This window comes from Lonchura striata, chromosome 4, assembly GCF_046129695.1.
Source record: "Lonchura striata isolate bLonStr1 chromosome 4, bLonStr1.mat, whole genome shotgun sequence".
In the NCBI taxonomy this organism is placed as follows: Eukaryota; Metazoa; Chordata; class Aves; order Passeriformes; family Estrildidae; genus Lonchura; species Lonchura striata.
Window position 1 is genome coordinate 46,271,677 of NC_134606.1, and position 23,625 is coordinate 46,295,301.

The window sequence follows — 23,625 nt, forward strand, 5'->3', positions numbered from 1 at the left end:
AAGGCACCTTTGAGGTCTGGTAGTCTAACCCTTTGCTCATTTAGAAGTTAGTTTAGGTTGCTCAAATAGATTCATCTAGCTAAGTTTTCAAGGACTGAGAACTTCACAACACAATCTGTTCTAGTGCTTCCCCACTCCCATCCTGAAGCATTTTCTCCTTATATGTCCAACCTTTATTCACTTGAAGCAACTGCTGTTCTTTTACTGTGTGCTTCTGAAAGACCCTAACTTCATCTCATATTACAGTAAAGATGAAGCCAACACTTTCAATTAAAAAGAAAAAATTAAATGAAACATTTCTTCCAAGTCATATTTCACATCATGCCTGTGATCGTGAAAGCCTTACTGGATGTTACATGCAGTAAGGAATTTTGATCACCTACCACAGCAGTTTCACTGTCTTTGCCATCTGGCCCTTACTTCAGAGAGCAGGATTTGCATATCAGTACATTTCTTTTTCTAGACCCCTTCGCACATACATTCCTCTGCACTTCTTCAGCATTTGTGTCTTGCCTCAGTACGTGGCTCTTTTTCTGCCACTGTTCTCTAGGGATTCACATGTACAACAGCAATCAGGTGATTGTACAGAATTTCTTAGGAGTTTGGAGCTATCTTTATGAGGAAGACAGAGCAGATGCAGGGAGCCTGCTCCACTACACACAGCCAGCACAAGCTCTACTAGCTCTTTTATCTGGACCCTAGGCCATGCTATGCCTTATGACCTCGCTCATAAGATCATTTAATGCTTGAGATCACAGCCAATAGCAATGCCCTAATATATATTGATCAAATACTTCTTTATGTTTCCTCATTGTTCCCTATAAAGTTCAGCTCTTTCAAACATCAAACCTTAACAGTGTGGAGTTTGCTAACAACTGGTGAACCAAACTTGTTAAGCCTAACTACTTGGAGGCACACTTAGAACTTTCATTCAAAAGCCTTCCAGTAAGTTTAAAACCAGACATGAATATGACATCAATATTATATCTAATGTTTATTGTCTCAGAAACTATAAAAATATGAAAGATGAAAATAAGGGGGAAATATATCACACAGAAACGGGTTTTCACATGAATTTACTTAATGAAGTTATTTTTAAATTAAGAATACAAACCTGTGCATAGTGCTGAAAACCAGAATGGTGTCCTGGATTACTGGGCTGCACAGGAGTAGGTGGTGTTGCATTTTGGTAGCCTGGCTGCAGTGCTGGATATCCATAACCAAAGGGCTTAGAAGCTTTTGATGTTTGGACGACTGATGGAGAGGGAACTGGACTGCCAGTCACAGAACGTGTCTCTGGAAAGACAAAAGAAATGCCACAGGTATTGAATATACTTATTATTTCCTTATTAATTTAAATGTAAACTCCTAAATTCTTCAAAACAACATTGCCATTCATAAGTTTTTTCATTATCCATCAAGTTATTTTTGTGCACTTAAAAAAGGAATTAAAAAGAAAGATTACTTCAAGAGTTTTGACAAAACGATGACCAGAGACTCGTGTCACTACAAACAAAATGTTACTTTACAAAAAGAGGCAACTTGAAAAAAACACGTTTGAATTGAATAAAAATAGAACCACATTTTATGCCAATATATACATTTGATATAAACCACAAACAAGACCATTCATGCTTAGTCTCCCCTCTGCCACTTCTTGAAACTGTCATAGCATGACTAGAATCATTCCATGATTCTACAATGACTTCGTAGAAGTCATGGAAAACCATGCCTACAGTTAGAGAAGAGCTGCATTGGTTTAGCCTTATGTTTTGACAGTATTCATAAATGGTAGAGGAGAAATAAAGCATGCTCTCTTTTGAAGCTTTAACCTGATGCAAGTTTCTCTTGTATACACCTGCAGCACAGCTTAGTTCAGCTATTTTTCAAGTTCAAACTGAAAGTAAGACATAGACCTAAATCCACAGTGAACTTAACAGCTGTAGAGATCAAAGTACTCTTTTGAAATGTCTACAGATGTGAGCTAAGTTTCAGAAGAATTTAAGCTTGGTGAAGTCAACTGGGAAAAGTACAAGCAAAGGAACAAAGCACTCAAGAAACCAACTGCCAATAAACTATGTTTGTCATGAACACTCCATGAGGGAAAAACCCCAATAAAACAATAAAAGAACTGCAACAGATTCAAGTAGCCTAATGTTGACTCTGTTTATCTTAAAAAAATAAAAGGAACAAGTTACTTTAAGAATATGCTTTCAGCAGAACCAAAATGGTTAGTTATTAGGCCAGAGGGTATAGAATTCGTAGTCCTGCTAGACTCTATGTGGATAACAATACCAGCTTTCTAACTGAGAGAGCTCTCACTTTAATCACGAACCCATCAAACTATGGCAAACTACTGTGACACTCCCAGGGACCAGAACAAGACAAAGGAGCCAGGAGGGCCTCCAAATTAATCCAATTATTAATTTAAAATACTGGTTAAAATACTCTGAATAGCATATTTTCCACTTGCTCTCAAAATGGCAGCTCTACAGATTTCAAGACCAAGTAAGCCAATAAGTTAATTTAGAACCAACCTGACAGTCCTGATATTTTTACAGCTAAGAGTAAGCAAAAGAGCAGCCATTTTCTTTAAATGAAGAAAAATTCAAGACAATAACCTGATCCAAGCATCTCTGCAAGCTGATACTGTTGGTCTCCCAAAACTTCTGTGATGTGTCAGCAACTATTATCAGCTCCTAATGTCAACAACACAATCAGGCATACAGTATAATCTAGGAAAAAGATGCTGCTTTCACACTTAGCGTATTTTCAGCACTACCCTCAATACTACAATGGAAAGTATGACTTATGATTCAGGGAAGTTTTATTAAATGGTTATATGAACTTCAGTGTTAAAACTGTGAGAAATTATTTAAAAAGACATGTATATTTCCTCTGTTCCTTTCATAGGCACTGGCTTTCATCTACTTGCTGATTAACAATGAACACCAGAAACAATACAAAACCACATTTATGTCCTTGAATAAGTAATTAAAAACAAACTGCTTACCTGGATAGCCACCTCCTTCCAGAGCATCATAATTGTTCAGAACAGGAGAGGCACTGCTTGTAGTAGAGGAACTATCAAGTGCTGGGGGAGGAAAATAGTTTAACTTTAGGGATATCAAAATTAGCAAACTTTTGATTAATAAAAGACTGAAATTTTTTTTTCCTAAAATCTTTGATAAGAAACTGTCAAGAAAGATCCTGGGAAAAAAACCCACCACTTCAGCCCTAAGACTTGAAAACTATTACTACTGTAAAGAGGAGAGGAAGAAAATAAAATCAGCAAGATACTAAAAACAAACAAGCACATGCCCAACAAACAGCAAGAGAGATCAATGGGAAAAAGACAAAAACAATGAAGGAAGTTGGTTCTTGAAATAAAAAATAATTTTCTATTAAACCAAAAGTTCTTTCTAGACTATATCAACTGAGGCCATGCACATTTTAAAAACAGTCCATTCACAACTTTCTTCACAACTGCAAGCAACAGAAGATTCCCATCATCTTCAGAATGATTATCCACCTTCAAGCCAAACTAACAAAGATTTAATTCTTCCCTCCTTTCTGTATCATTCTAATTAACAGCTAGCTTTCCTCTCAGTCTAAAGTTTCTATTTTCCATTATCATTGACAAGAGTCTGAACTTCAGTCGGTGTAAACAATTATTCTTAGCTCAGCCTAAAGTAGCTAAGTAAAAAGCAACTACGTAAAATTAAGTACCAAAAGTTAAGTAGGCAGATGTAAAAAAGCACAATGAGCACATACATAGCTGTTAGGATTGAAGAGACTCGACTGCTTAATTTTTAGTTCAACCTATGTATACACCTTGAATATCTTATTTAAAACATCTGTCAAACAAAGAATTATTTTAAAACATCTCTTCCAACATGATTTCATGCACATTTATTTCATTATTATTATAATGAAAAAAGGGCCAAGAAGATTAAATGTATGCTCTCTTTAGAACACACCAAGTCATGAAGTGTGATAGAAAAAAGTGTCTAAGAATTGAGAAAAAAAAAAAAGAAAATTGTATATATAATTTTTGTGGCAGAAAAGACTGAAAAGATTCACTAATACTGTTCTACTTGGAAGGATCAACCATGACCACGCATCCCATTACAAAGCTGAAAGTATTTCAAGGGAAAACTTCAATGGAACATGGTGAAACATTTGAGACTTCCAAGTGAAGAGACTCTGCATATGAAAACACGACACCACTGACATTTGGGACACAGAAATACCACGGCACCACCCTGTCAGTACAGATAATTATTGAGCATTTTGCCTTTAAAGCATTCAACTAAGAAATACAAAATCTATTTATAAAATCCATAAGACTAACAATAATATATTATTTAAAGGAAAATTTAATTCTGTGACATTCATACAATCTTAGATTTCAGATTTTCACTGTAAATTTTCTTTTTTTTTTTAAATCCTGGAGGTTGCTAAAGAACATAACTGCAAGATTTTATTTTCTGTTCTATAGAAACAGATTCTGATTGAAGGAATCAAGATTCATTACTTTTTTTACTTTGATCAGGATTAGGGCTTTTAAAGCTTTTTTAAGTCTTACTACAGAAAAGTAAAAATACACTTTTGTTAGGTCAACAAAACAGTTGACAAGTTACATGAACACAACCACATTTCCAGCACCTGTTCTTCATAAAACCACTGTGACAGTCCAAGCCAGAAATTTGTCTGCTGAGATCTGTTAAGGATTTTCATTAGCTCCTGCTGACAGGGCATAAAACAGTATGCTGCTAATTAATCATACAGCCTCCATATGGAACCTGGGTGCCCTTTCACTCTTTCCCATAACATAAATTTAAATGCAATGATACCTCCAAGGCTACAGGTTTTAGTGAAGTACACAACTTGAGACAGAATGATGGTAGGGAGTATGAAACTTTGTTTAGGGAACAAGGTAAGGAGAAAAAGGTTACAATTGATAAAAAACCCAATCAACATCATTTGGACAGAAACCTTGGCAGGCAAACCCAACACACTTTTCTTAATTATGACCTGGATGTCACTATTGCTTTGTTCCATTCTTCGCAGAATTATTATCAGTATATATACTGAAAATAATTAAATATTGACAAATATTATCAGTACGCTACACTATTTTCACAGTATTCTAGACGATAATTTAATTATTTTAATAAAACTGGCACTGTTTTTTTTTTCTGACAACGTGTATCATAAAATTAAAGAAAATGCTACAATAGTTTCCTATTCCCAACCAATACTAAAAGCCAGCAGTACAAGGTATGTGCTGTTACTTCCACCTATCAACAAGGGTAGCAGTCTCATGTTTATCTCAAAGAAGCTTTTATGCTGTTACCACTCATGCAGTCAGTAAAGGCTTCTTTAGTTCCAAAAGAAAAGGTTACCAAAATTGAATAAACTAAACTTGTGAGAAACACTAAACTCACAAAACCAGGTCTTTCTGACAAAACAGGCAAAATGCAACCAAGTATGCAACACTTCAACCAGTCAGGACAAACTGCTTCTTAAAAATGAAAAATCAACAAACTTTTAAAGTTTTCTGCAAAACAAGCAGATTAAAAGTGAACCTATGAGCCTGACCATTGAGACATACACCTTTAGAAGGAGAAGAAAATCAGCACAGATTAATTTACTGTCCTAAAAAGCACACTCACAACCTCTCAATGTTTACTACCTTAATTGTATGAGTTCCTTATGCATAAAATGAGAAACAAGGTAAACACTGTTTAACTAATGATACAAATGCCATCTGGTATCTTAACCTGAACAATTAATCAGTATAAGTTCTACTGCTAGTTATCTTCAGTTAAAATTCAGTGCAAATCAAAATACTAAAAATATGGGAGTCTTGCAAGTTGTAAATATTACTTTGTTAGATTCATAAAACATCTGATATTAACGTGACAAAAAAAGGACCTATTTATTGGTCACTACTGAAGTTATTTTTGTTCACTAGTAACAGCTAGGAAATTTCAAGCTGAAGAGTCAGGGTGATGCTTTGTATTAAAGGAAGAAAAAGTTTCAGGGGATGGAAATATGGGGAAAACCTTAAGTAGAAAGATAACAAGATACTGGTGTAAAGCTAAAGCCAACCTGCTTCCTCATCCTCCTCATCCTCTTCCTCATCATCTGAACTTGATGACAAGGGAGCTGGTGCAGAGCTAGCTTGATTATTAACATATCCACCATACTGCATGCCTGTGAATTGGAAAGCACAAACATCAGAGTCAAACAGACAGGAAAGACGAGAAACGGAAGTCACAAATCATTGCATTAAAAGTGAGAAAAATCAGCTGTTCCAGAAAAAATCCCAGCATGCAGCAAGTTAAATCTACAACCCTAGAAGCAGTTTTTAGTGGGCTAGGTCAGTAAAATATTAGTAGCACATGGAAGTTAGCAGATCATTTTATATGTGTGTATGTGCATGTGTATCAGGAAATTAAACACACAGACTTCCTACCTATCTTTTTAATACCAGTTTATCCAGTGGAATACTTTTATAAATTAATACACTGAAATAAAGGCATTATTTCCACATAAATTCAAATTATGTTATGAAAACTTTTAGTATTAACTTTTGCTTGGCATACCTCTTCCTTTTAAGACAAGAATAATTCGTGTTGGAATTCTGACAGAAATGAATGAAATATAACTGCTGTTGCCACACACAAGAGTACAAACACATATAAAAAGAGCACAACACAATCAGTGAAATTAAAGCTAGGTAAACCTGAAAATTTGGGTTGTCTTATGTTTACACAAGTACCTAAATTTGTGCTCATAAGCCTGTGATTACACCATGCACTTCTAGTATCTGGTGACAATGCGGCAACTGTTACTGCTGTCACCTCCACAGCACAACCTATTAGGGTTTTTTTAGGTTTTTTGTTTGCTTTTACAGTATCTACTCTAAACATATGTGTGTAATACAGAAAGGCAACACAAACATACCACTTCAAAACAGAGTAAAGCATGCAGCAATGGCTTATAATTAAATTCCTACATTACTTGTTATTGATGCATTTTCAGCATCTTCAAGAAATCTTACATTTCTCTTGTGACAAGACACGGTTAGCAACGATTTTAGATATGCTTTTAGTCAGGCAGTGACATCCTAAATAAATGCAAATGATCACTGTTTCACTCTTATCAATCTAATGGATTACTATGGTGAGAAAATATCCTAGGCATTCAAAACTCTTCAAATATTTGGGAATTTGGGGTTCCATCAGTCTGTAGAAGTACTGTGGCACAAATGAGTAGCATTCTTCATTTTAATACTATAAAGCTTTTCAGAAGTGTTATGTTATATATAATCTGAACCCATCATGGTAACGAATAATATGCACATCCATGACTTCAATAAACTGTATCAACCTTTATTTTATTTAAAATATGGTCTATAAATGGTGTTAGTTTCATGGCTCTTTCAAAAATGGTTAGCAAATGGACCCAAGAGGAGCATTTTAATTTCACTTTAAAAACACCAACAGAATCAAAGTGAAGAGTATCTACTCAAATACTGGAAGTACAAAGAAAAGAAAGCAAAACTATGAAACATTATTGAGAAGGTAAACTTTCATAGAGAGACTGGTGCAAGAAAAGATGGGCATTATATTCCTGTATCTAGTGCATTAATACTTGTACAATTCCAATCAAATTTCTCTGTAATTCAAGTAGTCACCACAATGAATGAAAAATCATCCAAAGTGCCACTGAGTAGATTCACTACTTCAGTTTTCCATACTATTACAACACAGGGCTAACTGGAGTAATTTCTAGTCCCATCTTTTATAAGTTTACTGAATGCACTTGGGAAGAATACAAGAAAATCATTATCTGTGCAAGAACAGACTAGAGCTAATACATTAACAGACAATGTCTTTTCTCAGGCCTGGGAGAACTGCCGAGGAATAAAACAGTACTGCACTATTGCGAAAGAGGTCAAAAAACCCTACCTTGAAATAATTAACATGCAAGTAAAAGGGTAAAAAGTCAGGATGACAAGAATGGCTGCACTTTAACAGCAAGAACTAAAGTAAAAGTAGATGTGCCCAGTGTGAGAGTGTAAAGACAATGTATATAGATAAGAAGAAAGAAAGCATATCTACCTGGAAAGTGCATGCCAATGCAAAAATTCCAAGCATGCACAGATGAGAGAAAAGGACTGGATTATTCATTACTGGTCACATGCATTAAGGATGCAGGTGCTCAGAAAGAATACAGAAGAAAATAAATTGAAAAAATATGCTAGCAACATAGAAGTTTAGGAATCATGAATTATGTCACTATGAATGCTGTGAAGACCAGGCTGGTTTGATTCTTCCCAGAGTTTGTATAGATTTACTTTCATTGCCAACAGTACTACAGATTTCTGCCCTTGAGACTGTGCTGTGCTAGTACACCTGTCCAGCTAAAAAAAAACCTCTGGAGAACAGATCTGGCTAAAAAACAACATAGTTTAAAAAGTCATTGGCAGGTGGGAAAGTCTCCCATTCTAGTTCACTGCCCAGCAATGCCAATAGTAGACCAACACAGGGGAGAAAGCAATTGAGGGCAGAAATGAGTGGCTGCAGAAAGCAATTCCAAGTGCCATCATGTGCCTAATCATGTTTTCTGTTGTGACAACTCAGTTCTGCTTAGTATCTTTTACAGATTTGATAATGGTGTTAAAATCTCCCACTTCTAAAATTGCAAAAAACAATTTAGAAAGAATTATTTGAGTTATGTTATTCCTCAAATCTGGCCTAAAATGCAACCACATAAATTATTACAAATTTCTTAAACTGGAAATTTCTAAACCCTGCAAGCAGTGTACCGGTGATATAATAATATTGCGCTCATAAGGCTTTATCCTACTATAATTCAGACACCTAGAAATGTAGGTGGCAGGACACAGAAGATAAATTGTGATAACAACACATTTGCCTGTAAAATAAACCAACTATTTAGGTATTTTAAGTTCAATCACCCACACCATAAAAGCTTTTCAAACATAAATTTAGTACAGATATTTATGTAAGATTAAATAGGCTTGAATAGGTTTTTGTCCTGTTAGAAGATAACCAAGTAAATAATTAGAATTTTTTATTTTTTAAAGGAATGCACCAAGAGCAGCCTAAAACAATGAAATCCTTTAAAAAAATTAATTCAAACTGGGTTTTTTCAGAATGCTTTCATGTTGACAATGGTATTCTATAATTTAAAAAATCAAGTCCGTCTGATTACTGCAGGAGGAACATATTTGGAACTCTAACCCAGACAAATATTTAGTACATGTGTTCTGGTTTTTCAGTAGGTTCACTTCCACAAATAGTTACCACATTTAATTTTTGATAAAAAAGTTGTTGATAAAAAAAAGCAAGAGCACATGATTTATTTCAGACTCTTCAAACAAAACTAGCAAAGAGTTTGATGTCTTCCACTGCTCATAAAACCATCATCTGAATATAGAAACTTATGTGTGATTATATGTAAATAGATAATATCAGATCAATAAAAATGCCTGACAACTTATCTTTATATTGTTGTTTTTAAAATGTGCTCGTTCAGCTACTTACTGCATTCACTTTCACTTGGTGGAAGCATTTGAATTTAGGGAAGTTCAGCAGCCACTGCACTGATCTGTAGCTGCTATACCAAGTGTTCACATATTTCACAGGAATTACTTCCAGAACACACACACTGCACATCAAGGCAACCACAATTAAAGAGCTAAAATCCTTCTCATTAAAAACATGGTTTGCAATTTCTTTGGAAAAAGAAGCAACATTTTTTTCTAGCAAGCACATCTACAACACAAAGTCTATCTAGCACCAAAATCAACTATAAAACTGTGCAAGAACCACAGTTCCAAAAATTGACAGATTTTCTTTAAAATGATACGCTGTACATAGGACTTGATAGCAATGAATAATTTTTTTCCTCCAATATATATAGAAATGACTGATGAACAACCTGTAATCACCAAAAAGGAGAAAATTGAGGAAAAGGGGTAATTTAGTTATTTACGTCAGAGGTTTCTGTAATTTAAGAATAAAAAAATGCACTGTGACAATCACACACCATGCAGTTGTCAATTATTTTGAACACTAGAGATACCACATTGTTCTGACAAAATTAATGCCTACTTCCACCCCTCAGCCAGAGTCCTTTTCCATAAGAATTAAAATTCTGAAACTGCTAAGAGAAAACATGGCATGGCCAAAGGAAAAAAAAATGTCATGCAGTCAATTAAATTTCGAATACTAGAGACAGAAACATGTAATAATCAAAAGGCAAAGTTTAATTTAACTGAAGAAGGCTCAAGAGCCAATCAATTCTTTGTCAAGATACTGCCAGCATCAGAATAGGAAGGAGTTTATACAAACACTCAAGTTTCCCACAAGAATTCTTGCAGCAGCTTTCCATGGGCACTTACAGCTAGGCAGTAAGAAAACAACTCTACCAGTCTGAACTTAATCCTCAAATCACTGTTTCCACAAACTAGCAGATTTCTAGTTTACAATTCATTTTCCAATACAGACCAATTACAAGCTAATTTTAAGACCTTCCTCTAAAAAATTATAGTGAGCAGTTTTTTAAAATAAGGGAACTAAAAGAAAGTTTTTTTGAGCAAGAGACATGTAAGACTACCAACAAGACAAAGGCAACACATGGACAAAGGAAATCAAACACAAACACGAAGAGAATCTAAAACCAAGGTAACATAAAACACCACCACTCAGGGATCCTGATGAGATACCAGAGATGTGCTCCAGTCAAACACAGAGAAGCAGCAATAAAACTTCCAGCAGTCATGTGTGCATGTGGAATACAGCAAAAGCCTGTAGTGGGACTTCCCATTTCCTTTTAGTACCTTCCTGAAGGGCCAGCTCTCGTGACTGTGTAACAGATGGTGAAGATGGTGGCTTTGAAGACAGGCTTGGAGCAGGTGACCTTACTGAGGACATCACAGCAGAGGAAGCAGATGTTCCAACTCCAGGCTTGGTAAATGGAACATTCTGGCTCACTGAGTGCACAGGCTTTGAAGAGTCAATGCCACCTGAAAACAACAGCAGAAAGCAGGAACCCTTTGTATGTACTTGCACAGACAATTACAAAGCACAAGCAATCACATTTGATTCCACAGTAACTACAAAAAACAATACAGTACTTCAAAGACAGATGCCTTCAGACAACTATCTATGGAACGATTGGCTGCTTTAAAAAATTCAATACCGACAGTGCTAAAAGTCCATTATAATGAACAAATTCCTGTGACAACTGCAAAAAAACCCCCCAAAAAACACGAAAGCATGATGCAGTATGAGCAAGACTAAACTGAAGTTTCTTTTTGATATATCCCCACAATGCTGTGCTTTTACAAGTCACTCTTCCCAAGTAAGTGGAATGTAGTACACCCTTCAGCATTCGTCCCATGGGAGGAAACCTTGTGCAGTAGACCCATATTATGCCTCCCTTCCAGTGCTGGCACTTTGCAATAGGGGTATTCAGTTGTGAGACTCATATTCCAAGCACTCTGTTTCAATCAATGCTGAATATTCCACAAAACTTCTGATGTGTTTTAGACATCTGGACTAGATATAATCTGCTTAAAAAAAGGTCAGATTAATGCTTTGAGAGATTTTACATAGTCCAGCTGAAACTCCTATCAGACAAGGACAACATAACTTCAATTAAGTTCGCTCTCAACTAAGAGTTTCTCTTCACTTATAAATTGAGAAAATCTGTATTATGATCATTTCTAAAAAAAAAAAACCTTGACTGACCAAGCTGTTAAAAAGAAGAGAAAGGAAATTATTTTACCAAAAGTACTCAGTAAACAAACACAGATATCAAGCAAGAGCATAATTCTCCATTTGTAGAGTACTTGTTGAAGTTACCAAATTTGCTAGAGGATGCAGAGATATTATTAACTTTGCATATATAGCATCTTCTGCACATATAACTGTGTAGTTCATATGGCCATTGACTTTTCCTTGAATAATGGAGGTGGTATTTCAAAGAACTTCATGGGCATGTTGAAGTTTCCTTTAGAGGGTGAAGAAGATGAGGCAGCTTAAAATGATCCTTCTGTTTTTATTATTTACAGCCAAAATTTACAGCACACATCTTTATTATCTTTAATATATTTTTCAATTTTAAAATCTGATGTTGAGCATACACATGGCTTTTTCACAAGTCCTATCAAAATTGAAATGATGTCTTTTTCCAATGAACATACAAAGCATTTTTTTACTGCAATGGACTTCCTATAACCTCTGCTTCTGTGCAGTGTCCTGCAGATTCCTCATGGGAGCTTCAGAACCTGTCAGCAGGAATGGTCTTAATATAGCAACTTCCTAAAGCAAGATATGCAAGATGACAAGGGAAGTGCTTTGCCACATCCATGTGCTCACCCAGGTTTTGTAGAATTGTTTGTAGGGTGATGGTATTTTCCACATGCAAGCCAATACAGCGATGCTGGCAGCACCAAGCACTGCTGTAGAGAGCGTTAAATGCTGTAATGTCAGTGTCACGTGCTCAAAGCCAAAACAAATTTACACCTGGATTAGCTGAAGATGTAATGCCTTCCTGCCAAGTACTAATATCTGTTCTCAAGCAAAGGTTATCCAGTTGCCTTCAAAATTATGTGAATCTTTTAAATGCATTGTAAAATAAATGTTTCTAAATTCTGAGAAATAAAATCTATTTTTTTCTTCAAAAAATATCCAACCTGGAAAATCAAATATTAGACTTTATTTGGTGACTCCAAAAAGGTTTTAAATGCTGTAAGCAACCAAGACCAAAGGAAACACTCAAACAAAATTAACATTTTAAACCACATTTCCTTGTTTTCTATGTGCATTGAGGTTTTCCTTTCATGCCTCTCAACCATGAACAACTCTTGCACTAACAATAATCAAGCATAATGATCTACAGCTAAAAGACATGTTACAGAAAGAATCTATAGAACTGGGGCAAATTAGCACTGTAATTCATCATTTTTCACTATCACAAAGTTGTAACTTAATTTCTAACTGGAGACCTAGAGGTAATAGTTTAAAAAGTATCACCACAGCATCTCCTCAAAATGTTAGAAGACATGTGAGAATTATCCTTCTCTAGTTGCTTCAGCTGTGGTCTTGATTTCCAGTCCTCACAACCCCACACACCCCCTTCAGCCATCACAACATAATTTCTAAGGAGTGAGGCACCACCTCCCTGCAGCTTGTTTCCCAGCAGCATCCTTTGCCCCTGACTTTCAGTACTAGCTGCAGTCCTTCCCCTTTTTTCAACCACACCTATATTAGCAGATTTACAGGATTATAGCCTACGTTCCTACGGAACTGGGGCAGCAAGGACTTTACGTCTTGATCTGACATAAGGGGAAGTTTGCGTGTGAGATAATGAAATTAGAGTGTCTCCTGCTCAAGCAGACTGTCCACACCAGGATGCAAAGAAACCCCTGCCATGTACCCACAGGAGTTCTCCAGCCCCCTCTCCTCACAGAGGAGTACGGTAAAATTCAGGCATCCTGGCTGACATCCTTGCTAACTTGAAGTACGGTAAAATTCAGGCATCCTGGCTGACATCCTTGCTAACTTGAAAAGTACCAAGAATAATGAGAGTGTTACTATTTCAGCTGAAATAAACTGGAAAAACATTTAATAAAGCTACTGACCTAGAAAGACAAAAAACCAAAATAATACAAAGTATGTAATTTACATAGCATAACACTACTGGACAGATTTTTACCAAGACTGTTCTGCTGAAATACAGATTTTAAAGATAAAAGAGTGATTTTTCAGGGTTAATCTAGTTTAAACTTCCAAGGAAAAAAATCTCAAATTAGATATTTATATTCTACTTTATTTACACTTCCTAAAGCAAAGAAAATTATTCTCATTGGCTATTACTCACCAAGAGCAGTCAACTACCAGCAAAAAAAAAAAAATCCTCTTAAAATAAATCTGGTTTCTCTAGTGAAATCTTAGCACACTTGCTGAAAATACTTCAGCTATTTCAGAAAGGGCCTGCTGAAGTATTAGGAAAATACTTTATTGCAGTTCTGTGTCCTTAGTACACCACATACAGAAGTTAAGAGGTGTGATCTTAGTAAATTCAACATGCTGGAGGCTTTGCAAGGCTATACATAAAATTGGATTTTTAAAGAAACCATTTCAAGTCCAGTGGTGACAACTTTAATTCAAGTAAAAAACAATTCAGAAATCAAACAATTTCTGAAAAACTCTTGCCAGCCTAAGCTTCCTGAGTAAGCCCTGTTTGAACACACAGATTTTATTAACTTATCATTCTTCTACATAAAGGATTCATTTTCATCACAGAGAGTTTTCAGTCCTGACTGTACAAAACTGCTTTGGAAAAATATATTAAAACTGTAGCATTCTGACTGGCAATCTGTCTGCAATTTGCTTATTTATAATTCAAAGATTGTAAGGGCATCTTTCACAGCACAGGCAGATACTGTATCCAAGTTTCTTTACACAAACACTCATAGAAAGCACACTTATGAATTTCAGCAAATATTTTTTTCAAGTAGTTTAGCAAAAAACTATGCACAGAACAGATGGCAACTGTTTTCCATCACTGCGTCTTCCTGAAGAAAGCAGGGAGGATGAAATATTCAGAAAGTTTCCTTCCAACAGATCATTCATTATTTCCTTATGCTTCTTGTGTATTGTATCCATACACTTTACAAGGATGTACAGGAACTGGCAAATATTTTTCAAAATCCAACTCCTTTTCTTAAAGGCTGAAAACAAATATAATACTGTATATAAAATGACTCCATCTGAGAACAGTAAGACTGCACTGGGAAATTTAGAAAGCATCTCAGCATCTCAAAACCAAACCAATTATACCAGGATCAAACAATTACTATAATTACTTTACAATTAAATTATTATGCATTTATTTGTAATTATTTATGTAAGTATTTTACTATTGGGGTGTTGTAGCAATTGGATTTTTAATATATCTTAGCCAAAGAAGTTGAGTTCTAGATTAAAAGAAAACAGGTATCATTGGAGGCAGTTTGTTTAGCCATACATCAAAAATGGTTTAAAGTGTTCAAGGTTTAGTAATAAAACTGTCAAGCTCTTCCTTCAGCCTTACTGTCAGCTGCTATGTTTATCTGCTTTTCTTAGTGAGGAAAGATGGATTCATTTGTGTCCTGAGGTTGAACCAGAATTCCAGGGAAAGAAAAAAATTATTTTGCAGATAAATCATTTCCAGAAACATGTGCACTGTGCAATGAAGCATAGGGCATGCTTCTATCAGCAGCTTTACAAGCCCAGAAAGAGTCTACATCTGGTGTAACTATTGAGGCCTACAGTCCGGCAAACCAACCAAGGACTGCAGTATGACTCAAGTACAACAAAAACAGTGGAACATAACTGCAAAGTGAGAATCCATGACACAGCATTATCACAACCAATTCTATCATTAGTTCCTTGAAATCCAAGTGTAATATTACTACTTTTCCATGAAACTGAATCACCCCCTTAAGAGCAACACTGAATGGTTCAAAAATAAAACTACTGCTCATATTGCTCTTCACTGTCTGGTCAGCTCCACTGCTTCACCTTTAAAACAGCTACTCATTGCAAAAAAATTTGCCATGAACAAATGACTTCAAGACACCTCTACAGGAAATAAAATTAACAAGCATTGGAATTAAAAATTTCTGTAAATAAAACAGCAACAGTTTGAACAAAAAATAAGTTGTTTTCATATGCCTACTGCATATTGCACTATTCTGGAAAGACACCTGCATTTTGTCAAGTCCAGCTGCACATTCTGCACTGAACAGAGTCAACTTTTTTGGCTAGTCCTTGAAAGAATCCATTTTTAAGCATAACCATGAAATGCTGGTAACTTCAGGAGCTTTTCAAGGAGCTCCCTATTTTTCTTTTTTAAATGGTATTTTGTTTCATGCTTTGAAAATACTAGAGAAAAATATACACAGCACTCATCAGTAAAGGATTCAAATCTACTAATATTAAATGACACTCTGCATCCTATTCTTGGGAGTGAGCGAACCAATACTGAAACTAAATTCAAACTGTGGATTGAATGAACTTCATTTAAGCTTAACTGCTTTTCCCAAAAAAAGCTTTATCAAAGCCATATTCTTTCTTAATTCTTTCTTGGTCTGTTAAAATTTCAGCTACTAGGACTCCTAACACAGTTTCAATGTTACACTATAATCTGAAATATTTAGCATTAAGAAGGAAACCTACAGCTATGTAACATTTCTCTTTAGTAGAGAAAGCAAGCTGTAGTCTGCTTTTACAAGTCAAAACTGCATGAAGTCAGAAAATTCCCAGTTTAGAAAGAAAATCAGACCAAATCCTGCACAGACTATTGCTCTCTCCTCTGCAGAGCAAGATATTTCATCAGGAAGGTACTCCCACATCTCCAATCTCTTCCATGTTTCTCTAACCAGAAAAGAAAAAAGTAGCTTTGTGAATAACAGACATATTTCAGAAATAACATATTCCTTCAGAACTGCATGAAAAAGCTCCCTTCTGAGGCCACTCACATGAAAAACCACACAAATAAACTAACACCATCTCCTAAGTAGTGTATTTTTCTGTATCTCTCAATAGAAACAAATAGCTGCTATTGTGAGGACTGTGGTAACCAAATTAGAAAAGCTACAAGAATGAGTGACAGTACTCAAAATTACATGTACACACAGTGAACATGAACAAGCCAACAAGAGCACAAGATTACTTGTATTTCCCAGACAAATCTGGCAGTTCACTATCTTTCAAGTAGCACCTTACCTGTATTTATTTGGTTGTTTACTTTAGGAACAGATCCGGTGAGATTCCTGCTGAGGTTGTCTTGCACAACCTGAGCAGATGAAACAGTTGATAACGTTGTATTATATCCCATGGGAACGTGCTGTTGAAGAGAATGAGGTACTGATGTACTCTGGCTAGAAAATGCATTTGTCTCTTTGAACTGTCCAACAGCAGGTAGACTCTGAGAGGTAAATGTCTGCCCATACACACCTCCAGCAGCCACAGGAGGATAGGAAACATTAGGATACATGGCACCAGAAACCACAGGCATAGCGTACTGATCAGAATTAAGGGGAAATCCCTGAGATGCAACTGAAGAGCTGACAGAAGTGCTGTAGTGATTATCAAAAGCTGAATATGACTGCTGAGCACTCACATGCAAGTAGGAGGCAGATGATACTGCTCCTTGAACAGGTCTGTCACTGGAGCCCCCTGAATGGGGAGGAGTACTGTTGTACAATTGATGTGACTCCTGTGCATTCAACACGTTGCTACCCACAGATGTCATAACATTTTGTGCTGGTGCTGAATAGTAACCAGGGTAGTAACTGGCTCTGTACTGATTATCCAGATGTGAAGCAGCAGCTTTATTGGGCACTTGGGAATAGTGTCCTGAAGGCGCACTGTAGCTTGGAAGATGTGAGCCATAGCCAGAGGGAAACTGCATCTGACTCTGCATAGGACCTGAAATGAAGAGAAAACATCACACATATTAAAGGGGCATCTGCTAGTAGTCCCAATGGACTCTGCGCTTGAACTAACAAACAACTGCTTTCTTCTTTTCTGTTTTTGAGTTTGAGTCTCATCAGCAGAGAGAGAATAAACCAAGTATAATGCACGCAAATACAGTATTTGAGTAATGCAAATACACAAAGAATTAGTAGAAAAATGGATTGCTTCCATTCTTGCAAGAGGTTTCCATGCCAAGATTGTTCACCTCTTGTTTGTATTTTGAGTATTTTTAAGAGTTTATAGGAGGTTAATATTTAAAAAAATAGTGAGAAACCATAAGCACCAAACTGATAATGTGTTTGAATACAAGCATTTGCCTTACAGAAAATGCCTGATTATGGAAACAGAAAAGCTGCAGTCAAATCAGTATGTCAATACATAACAATATGGGTATTCTTCTTTACAAGTCTTCAATACAGTGACCAAGATAAAGAGTTGCAGAACAGTTATACTTGTCTTCTATGCCTTATGTATTGTGTTTTCAGGAAAACAGATGTTTTTATGAAATTACAATGTATTTGACAATTTTCATTTGACGTCATTTTCATTTACTGCATGATACATCAGGTGTAAGAGATGTTGGTATCAGAGAAACTGACCTCTGGTATCACTGCAATTGCTCTGCAACATTAGAGGTTAATTACATACTGGCCCAGCAAGGGTCAAACAAGTGCTTGTCTGCTAGAAACCAAATGTTAACTATATCCAAACTGATTTTCTCAGCCAACTGCTCAATGGGAAATCTCAAAGTTCTTCCTCATGAACCATTCCTTAACCCCGTTTTTATTTTTAGTGAACCACAGATGCTTCTCTGCAGATAACTTGCTTTCTTAAAATTCTCACACCCCTATTGCTTACATCAGGCAGAATGATTACACCATTATTTCCCAGTCCCTGACCAATAAAAACATAAATACATCACTGCCCTACTCACAAATTAAATAGCAGTTGAGGTAATAATGAATAGTTGATTCCCGTTTATATTTACAATGATTACAAACCTTAAGCTTTTCCCTTGTCTTGAAATTCTGAAAAATCACTGTTCTCCAAGGAACCTCTAGGCAATTTTAATAATGAATTTGTTAACGGAGTCCAGAAAGCAAGGTACATACTGCCCAAAATTGCTTTCTGGTAAAATTAAAAATGCCCTTTCATAACTGACAGGAAGTTGAATAGAAGAGAAAGGAGCTAAAAACTGCAGAACAGTAACTTGGATTGCCGGATCAAAAGACAGACAGACAGGCACTTGGGGGAAAAGTATAAAGAGCTTAAAAAAAATTATCTCGAGTTTTGAAGAAAGTATGTATGAGCTATGTTTCTGATTCACCTTCTTCTTGAAAAAGTGGGAGCTACTTTATAGAGCTGTGTAGTTTTTTCTCCTTTAAAGGAAAACGATTTTGAGTTAGCAAGCCATTAACAACTTTGCCAGACTTTTGGCCTGCTTTTTAAAGTCTGAAAAAGCAAATCCAAAAATACAGCAATAATTTACATGTGTCAAGGTTTATGGCTTTAAGCAGCTATGCCACCTAAGGTGGCAAGAAAAGATTTTTATTTGAAAATAAAATGTGTATCTGTTCTACTGATATATGCAGATTTAACTAAGTAAGCAGGTATACCTCAGAAACTGGTTTAGGAGCACATGACTCCTAAATAAAAGGTTGCATATCAAATCATCTACTGCAAAGTCTTCTAGTATCTAGCTCTTGTTTCAAAATACACACCATGAACAGAGATTAAATTACCAACACCAACAAGGTATCAGTCTCTATATGATAGAATGCAGAGTCCTTTTTATTCACATTTTAAAGCAGAAATATCTATAAATACACAGATGAAAACCTCACTGAGACAGATAACATTTGAAAAATTATATTGATTTCAAGCTGTAGGTCCTTTGAAGGCAAGTTTTACAATTACAGATGAAAGATTATTCTCATTATCTGAAGTGAGTTTTTTGTCCATTTGATTACAAAGATGTTAGTAGAAAGTAATTTTTGTACTGCAATTAGTAGCTGAAGCTCCTAATGGTGACTAGCTAACTGGACAGTCTTCAACACTGGAAATCAGAACACATCTTCAGTGTCATTTCAAAATCCGGTTAATTGCACAATCAGTCACGATGTCTCAGGTCATCCTTCCAAAACACCTGACAAATATCTCAAAAAAATCCATAAAGGAGCTGAAAGCCTCAGCTGTACACAGCAGTTGTATCTCTGAAACATCATCTCTGCAATAAAAGCAGCGCACCTCTCCTTCTCCAAACAAATTAACACTTATTATATAAAGTATGCAATTATATAAAGTTACAATGTGTAACTACAGACATTAACAGGTGAAACCCAAAAATCCTAATTCTTTTCAAGGGAGGGATGAGCCACAATGCAAAAAACTCTAAACTCCCAGAAAAAAATAAAAGGAGCTGTGCTATGGCTATACCACCACGTGAATTAGTAAGGTTTTGTTTGCTAAGGTCACATTTGATTTTTATGTCCACGCATTCCCTCAGCAGCATAATTGAACCATCAGCCATATACCCTACCTACCCCACAGCATATGGGTATATGCATCCATGAAGTCTATGGATGCTACACCACCAAACTGCCTTTCTACCTAAATCCACCTGTGAGCGTTCCAAAACTTCTAACCCCCTTTACCCACCTCCAGAAAAGACTCCCACAGCCTCCTCATATGTCCTTCATGCCATGGGCAGGGCTAAAGGCCCCTTGTTTACTGCTGGCAAACAAACCAGCAGATGAAGGTGGTGCTGAGCTCTCACTACAGCTCAGTCACAGAACTGGTGTCTCCTCCTTCAGGAGGATTCACATAGCTTCCCATTTTCACAAAATATTCAGAGGTTTCCCATCTTTCACGTCTCTGTTCTCTTTGTCAAATTGACTAAAACTACCCTCAGCCTGAGGAGGGATGAAAAACAAGGCTGAACAGCATAATAATGAAAATTTTGCTTCCGAAATGCTAGTAGAAATACCAATAGCAGCCTTATAAACCAGCTGTAGACAGCACCACATAAAACTCTTCTAAAGAGTCATGGGAATTCAATACAATTATCCTCCCAGTGCTGCATTTCAATACATTAAATTGTTAGTGCTGAAGTCCTCCACCACTACCGAAAAAATACATCATCCTTCCGTACTGATTTAACAAGAACAATTTTGTTATGCTGAAATTAGGAAATAGGTCATTTTCCACTTAGATAGAAAGCCACTTTCAAGACTACAAAAAAGCTTCCCAAACTTGCAAGAGAGAAGAAAGAAGGTAATACCATACACTCAAGAAGTTACTTTTAAAAACTCAACAAAACAATCACACCTAAATTTAACAAAAACAGAAGTCTCCAAGGATCTCAAATGGACTTGGTAATTGAACCAGGCATAATTCACTAAGAACAAACCTGAACATCCTTTTTAATATCATTCTATGTATAACAGGCTGCTTGCTTTCTGCAAAAGGCACTCTCTTTCATTAGATGGCAGCAACTACATAGTTTTACCTGAAAAAATCACATTTTATCAAATTAAAACACAGAGCACTCTAAAGGAAAAGACACACCAGTGTTTTCTTTCAGCCAATACAGAAACAGCTCAATTCACATCAGGATCTTAAATTTAAACTCCACTCCAATGACATAAAATTAAATTTCAAAAGCAGTGACAATCCTGTTCATGAAATTTAGTTCCTATCATACAGTACAGAACTTTCCGCTAGTCTTTTGCTATTGCTATTCCCTTCTACTTCCTCTTATTTCCATCAAAAAAGAAAAACCCAAAACCTCGAATCCTGTGTTGTAACTTCAGGAGATTAGCACTCAGATAACAGATAGACCAATCAAAAATTTTTGGAATACCATTGTTAGATGTCACAAAAAAAATTCAGGGTTATTGACTAATGTCATCAAAGACATCTAAAGGAACACAAAAACCAAAGTCATGCAATAAACATTTAAGACTGTTATTGAACAGTGTACGCATTTCTCAGAATTAAAGCGCATTTTGCAGAAAATAAATGATCTATGCCCTGGTTTTACACAAGCAGTTTCTATCAATATTAGTAGCAACATGGAGTTAATGAATTAAAACAACAAATAGTATGATGGCTCTTTAAAATTATAAGCTAAGAAACAAAGAGAAGATAGAATGGCAGCTTCTATTTGTTTCTGTAAAACGCTTACAGGTTATTCATGCTGTAGCAGTTGTATCCTGATAATGACATGTTTTTTGACTAAAAGCCATGTAAACTGTCATTTTCTGAACAATTTTTACAAACCTCAGCATCACAATACCGGTTTGGATATAACTGAAGCATCAGTATCTCCTCGAAACCTAGCATTTAATTATCTTCATTTTCTTCAGTGACTGCCTCAACACCTACTGTTTAGGCATTTAAGTGCTTAGCCCTTAACTACCACTTTGGACACAAAAAAATTCACAATTCTCAAGTAAATTTTATAGGTCCCTACCCTGCACAGAAAACACACCTGTGCAGAAAATAGCATGACTACAAGCGATTAAACAGTATGAGCTAGAACTCTATGCAAATAAGAGGCCAAATTCAGATACCAAACCAACATTACACGGAGGAAATTATTATATAGGCATTTTGAAGAGTTAACATGGTGTGTCAATAAAGAACTGATTTTACAGCCACCAATTAAAAAATGCGGAAGTGTACACTCATCACTTTCATTCATACTATAGTCAGTATCACTCCCTCCTCAACTGAAATGGGCGCCAATATTTTGTGACTTCAAACTATCCTGCCTTTGTTTTTCAGTGACCCACATCTCACCGGTCCAGTGTTGCCTGTTCAGCTCAAATCCCAAGATCCAGTTGTGCGAACGCCTACCCACACACAGCTACAAAGTGAGTACTCTCGCCCCTAATACGCGATTCTCTGCCCATTCTCACGCACGACAGCCCGCCTCGAGGCCTGGAGGAGCCTCGGCCTCCGGAGCCTTCCTGAAAGGCCACGAAACAGGCGCCACAACACCGGGCACATCCCAACCCGCGAGGAGATGGAGGCGCGGATGCCATTCCCCCCTCGCGGCCCCTCAGCGAAGCGGGAGAGGCTGCCCCTTCTCAAGCTCTTTCCGCACGCAGCCGCGGGCCCCGCGCGGCTCCGCGGTCCCGCCGCCTCCCCAGGGCCTCGCTGCGCGCCGGCCGCACCGCGCCCGCCCCCGGGACAACGGCAGAGCGCGCGGAGGGCCCCGGCACCCGCGGGGGCCTCAGCCCCGCGGGAGCGGCGCGGCTCGTCCCGGGACCCGCGGGCGGCCCTTCCCCGCCCGCCCGGGCCCCGCGCAGTCCCTCACCGTTCTGGCAGCGCGGCGCGCCGCCCGCAGGGGCCGCGGCCTCCGGGGAGCTGCCGGGCCCGCCCGGAGAAAACGCGGCGGCGGCGGCTGCGGGCCGCGGCGGCAGCCCGGCGGGCGCGGACATGGCTCCTCGCAGCGCTTCTTCTCTGCGTCCCGCTCCTCTCCTTCCTCCTCCTGCTCCTCCGCCGCCCCGACCCACCGCCGGCGCCGAGCGAGGCCGGGAGCCGCGGGAGGGCCCGAGCGCCGCCGCCCGCAGCGCCCCCCGGCGGCGGCTCCGCCGTGAGGCCGCGCCCCGCCCGGCCCGGGCGGAGGGCGGGACGGCCCGGCAGGGAGGGCATGGCGGGCAGCGGGCGCGCCTCCCGGCCGCCGGGGTGTCAGCTCGCCCGGTGCCGGCGGGAACGGCCCGTGTGACGGGGAGAGCCCCCCGGCCCGCTTAGGCTGTGTATGCAGGGCTCTGTGCCTCATCTGTGACTCCGTGGGCAGGCCGGGGCAGGGCGAGGAGAGGGATGTGATCATCCTGCCCCTCTGCTCGGCCTTAGGGAGGCACGTCTGGAGTGCTGTGTCCAGTTCTGGGCTCCTCAGCACAAGAGGGACATGGAGCTCCTGGGGTGGGTCCAGTGGAGGGCAACAGAGATGATTGAGGGGCTGGAGCATCATTTATCAAGAATGGCTGAGGGAACTAGGCTTGTTAACCTGGAGAAGAGACAACTGAGAGAGGATTTCATCGAT

At 37.9% G+C, this 23,625-nt stretch overlaps 1 protein-coding gene across 4 annotated transcripts in view; it reads right to left on the minus strand.

The window, feature by feature from the left end:
- SEC24B (SEC24 homolog B, COPII component) overlaps window positions 1-23,148 on the minus strand; it is a 44,131-nt gene extending 20,983 nt beyond the window's left edge. Inside the window, exons 1-6 of one of the 4 annotated variants that reach the window (XM_021525479.3) lie at window positions 22,897-23,148; window positions 16,821-17,525; window positions 10,883-11,068; window positions 6,118-6,222; window positions 3,014-3,094; window positions 1,115-1,296 (exon numbers count right to left, since the gene is read on the minus strand). In XM_021525479.3, the coding sequence (XP_021381154.2) occupies window positions 1,115-1,296; window positions 3,014-3,094; window positions 6,118-6,222; window positions 10,883-11,068; window positions 16,821-17,525; window positions 22,897-23,020 (1,383 nt within the window). In that variant the 5' untranslated portion in view covers window positions 23,021-23,148. The remainder of the gene's footprint in view (window positions 1-1,114; window positions 1,297-3,013; window positions 3,095-6,117; window positions 6,223-10,882; window positions 11,069-16,820; window positions 17,526-22,896) is intronic. The other 3 variants (XM_021525482.2, XM_021525480.2, XM_021525483.2) reach the window with 3 other exon arrangements.
- Window positions 23,149-23,625: the final 477 nt, after the last annotated feature.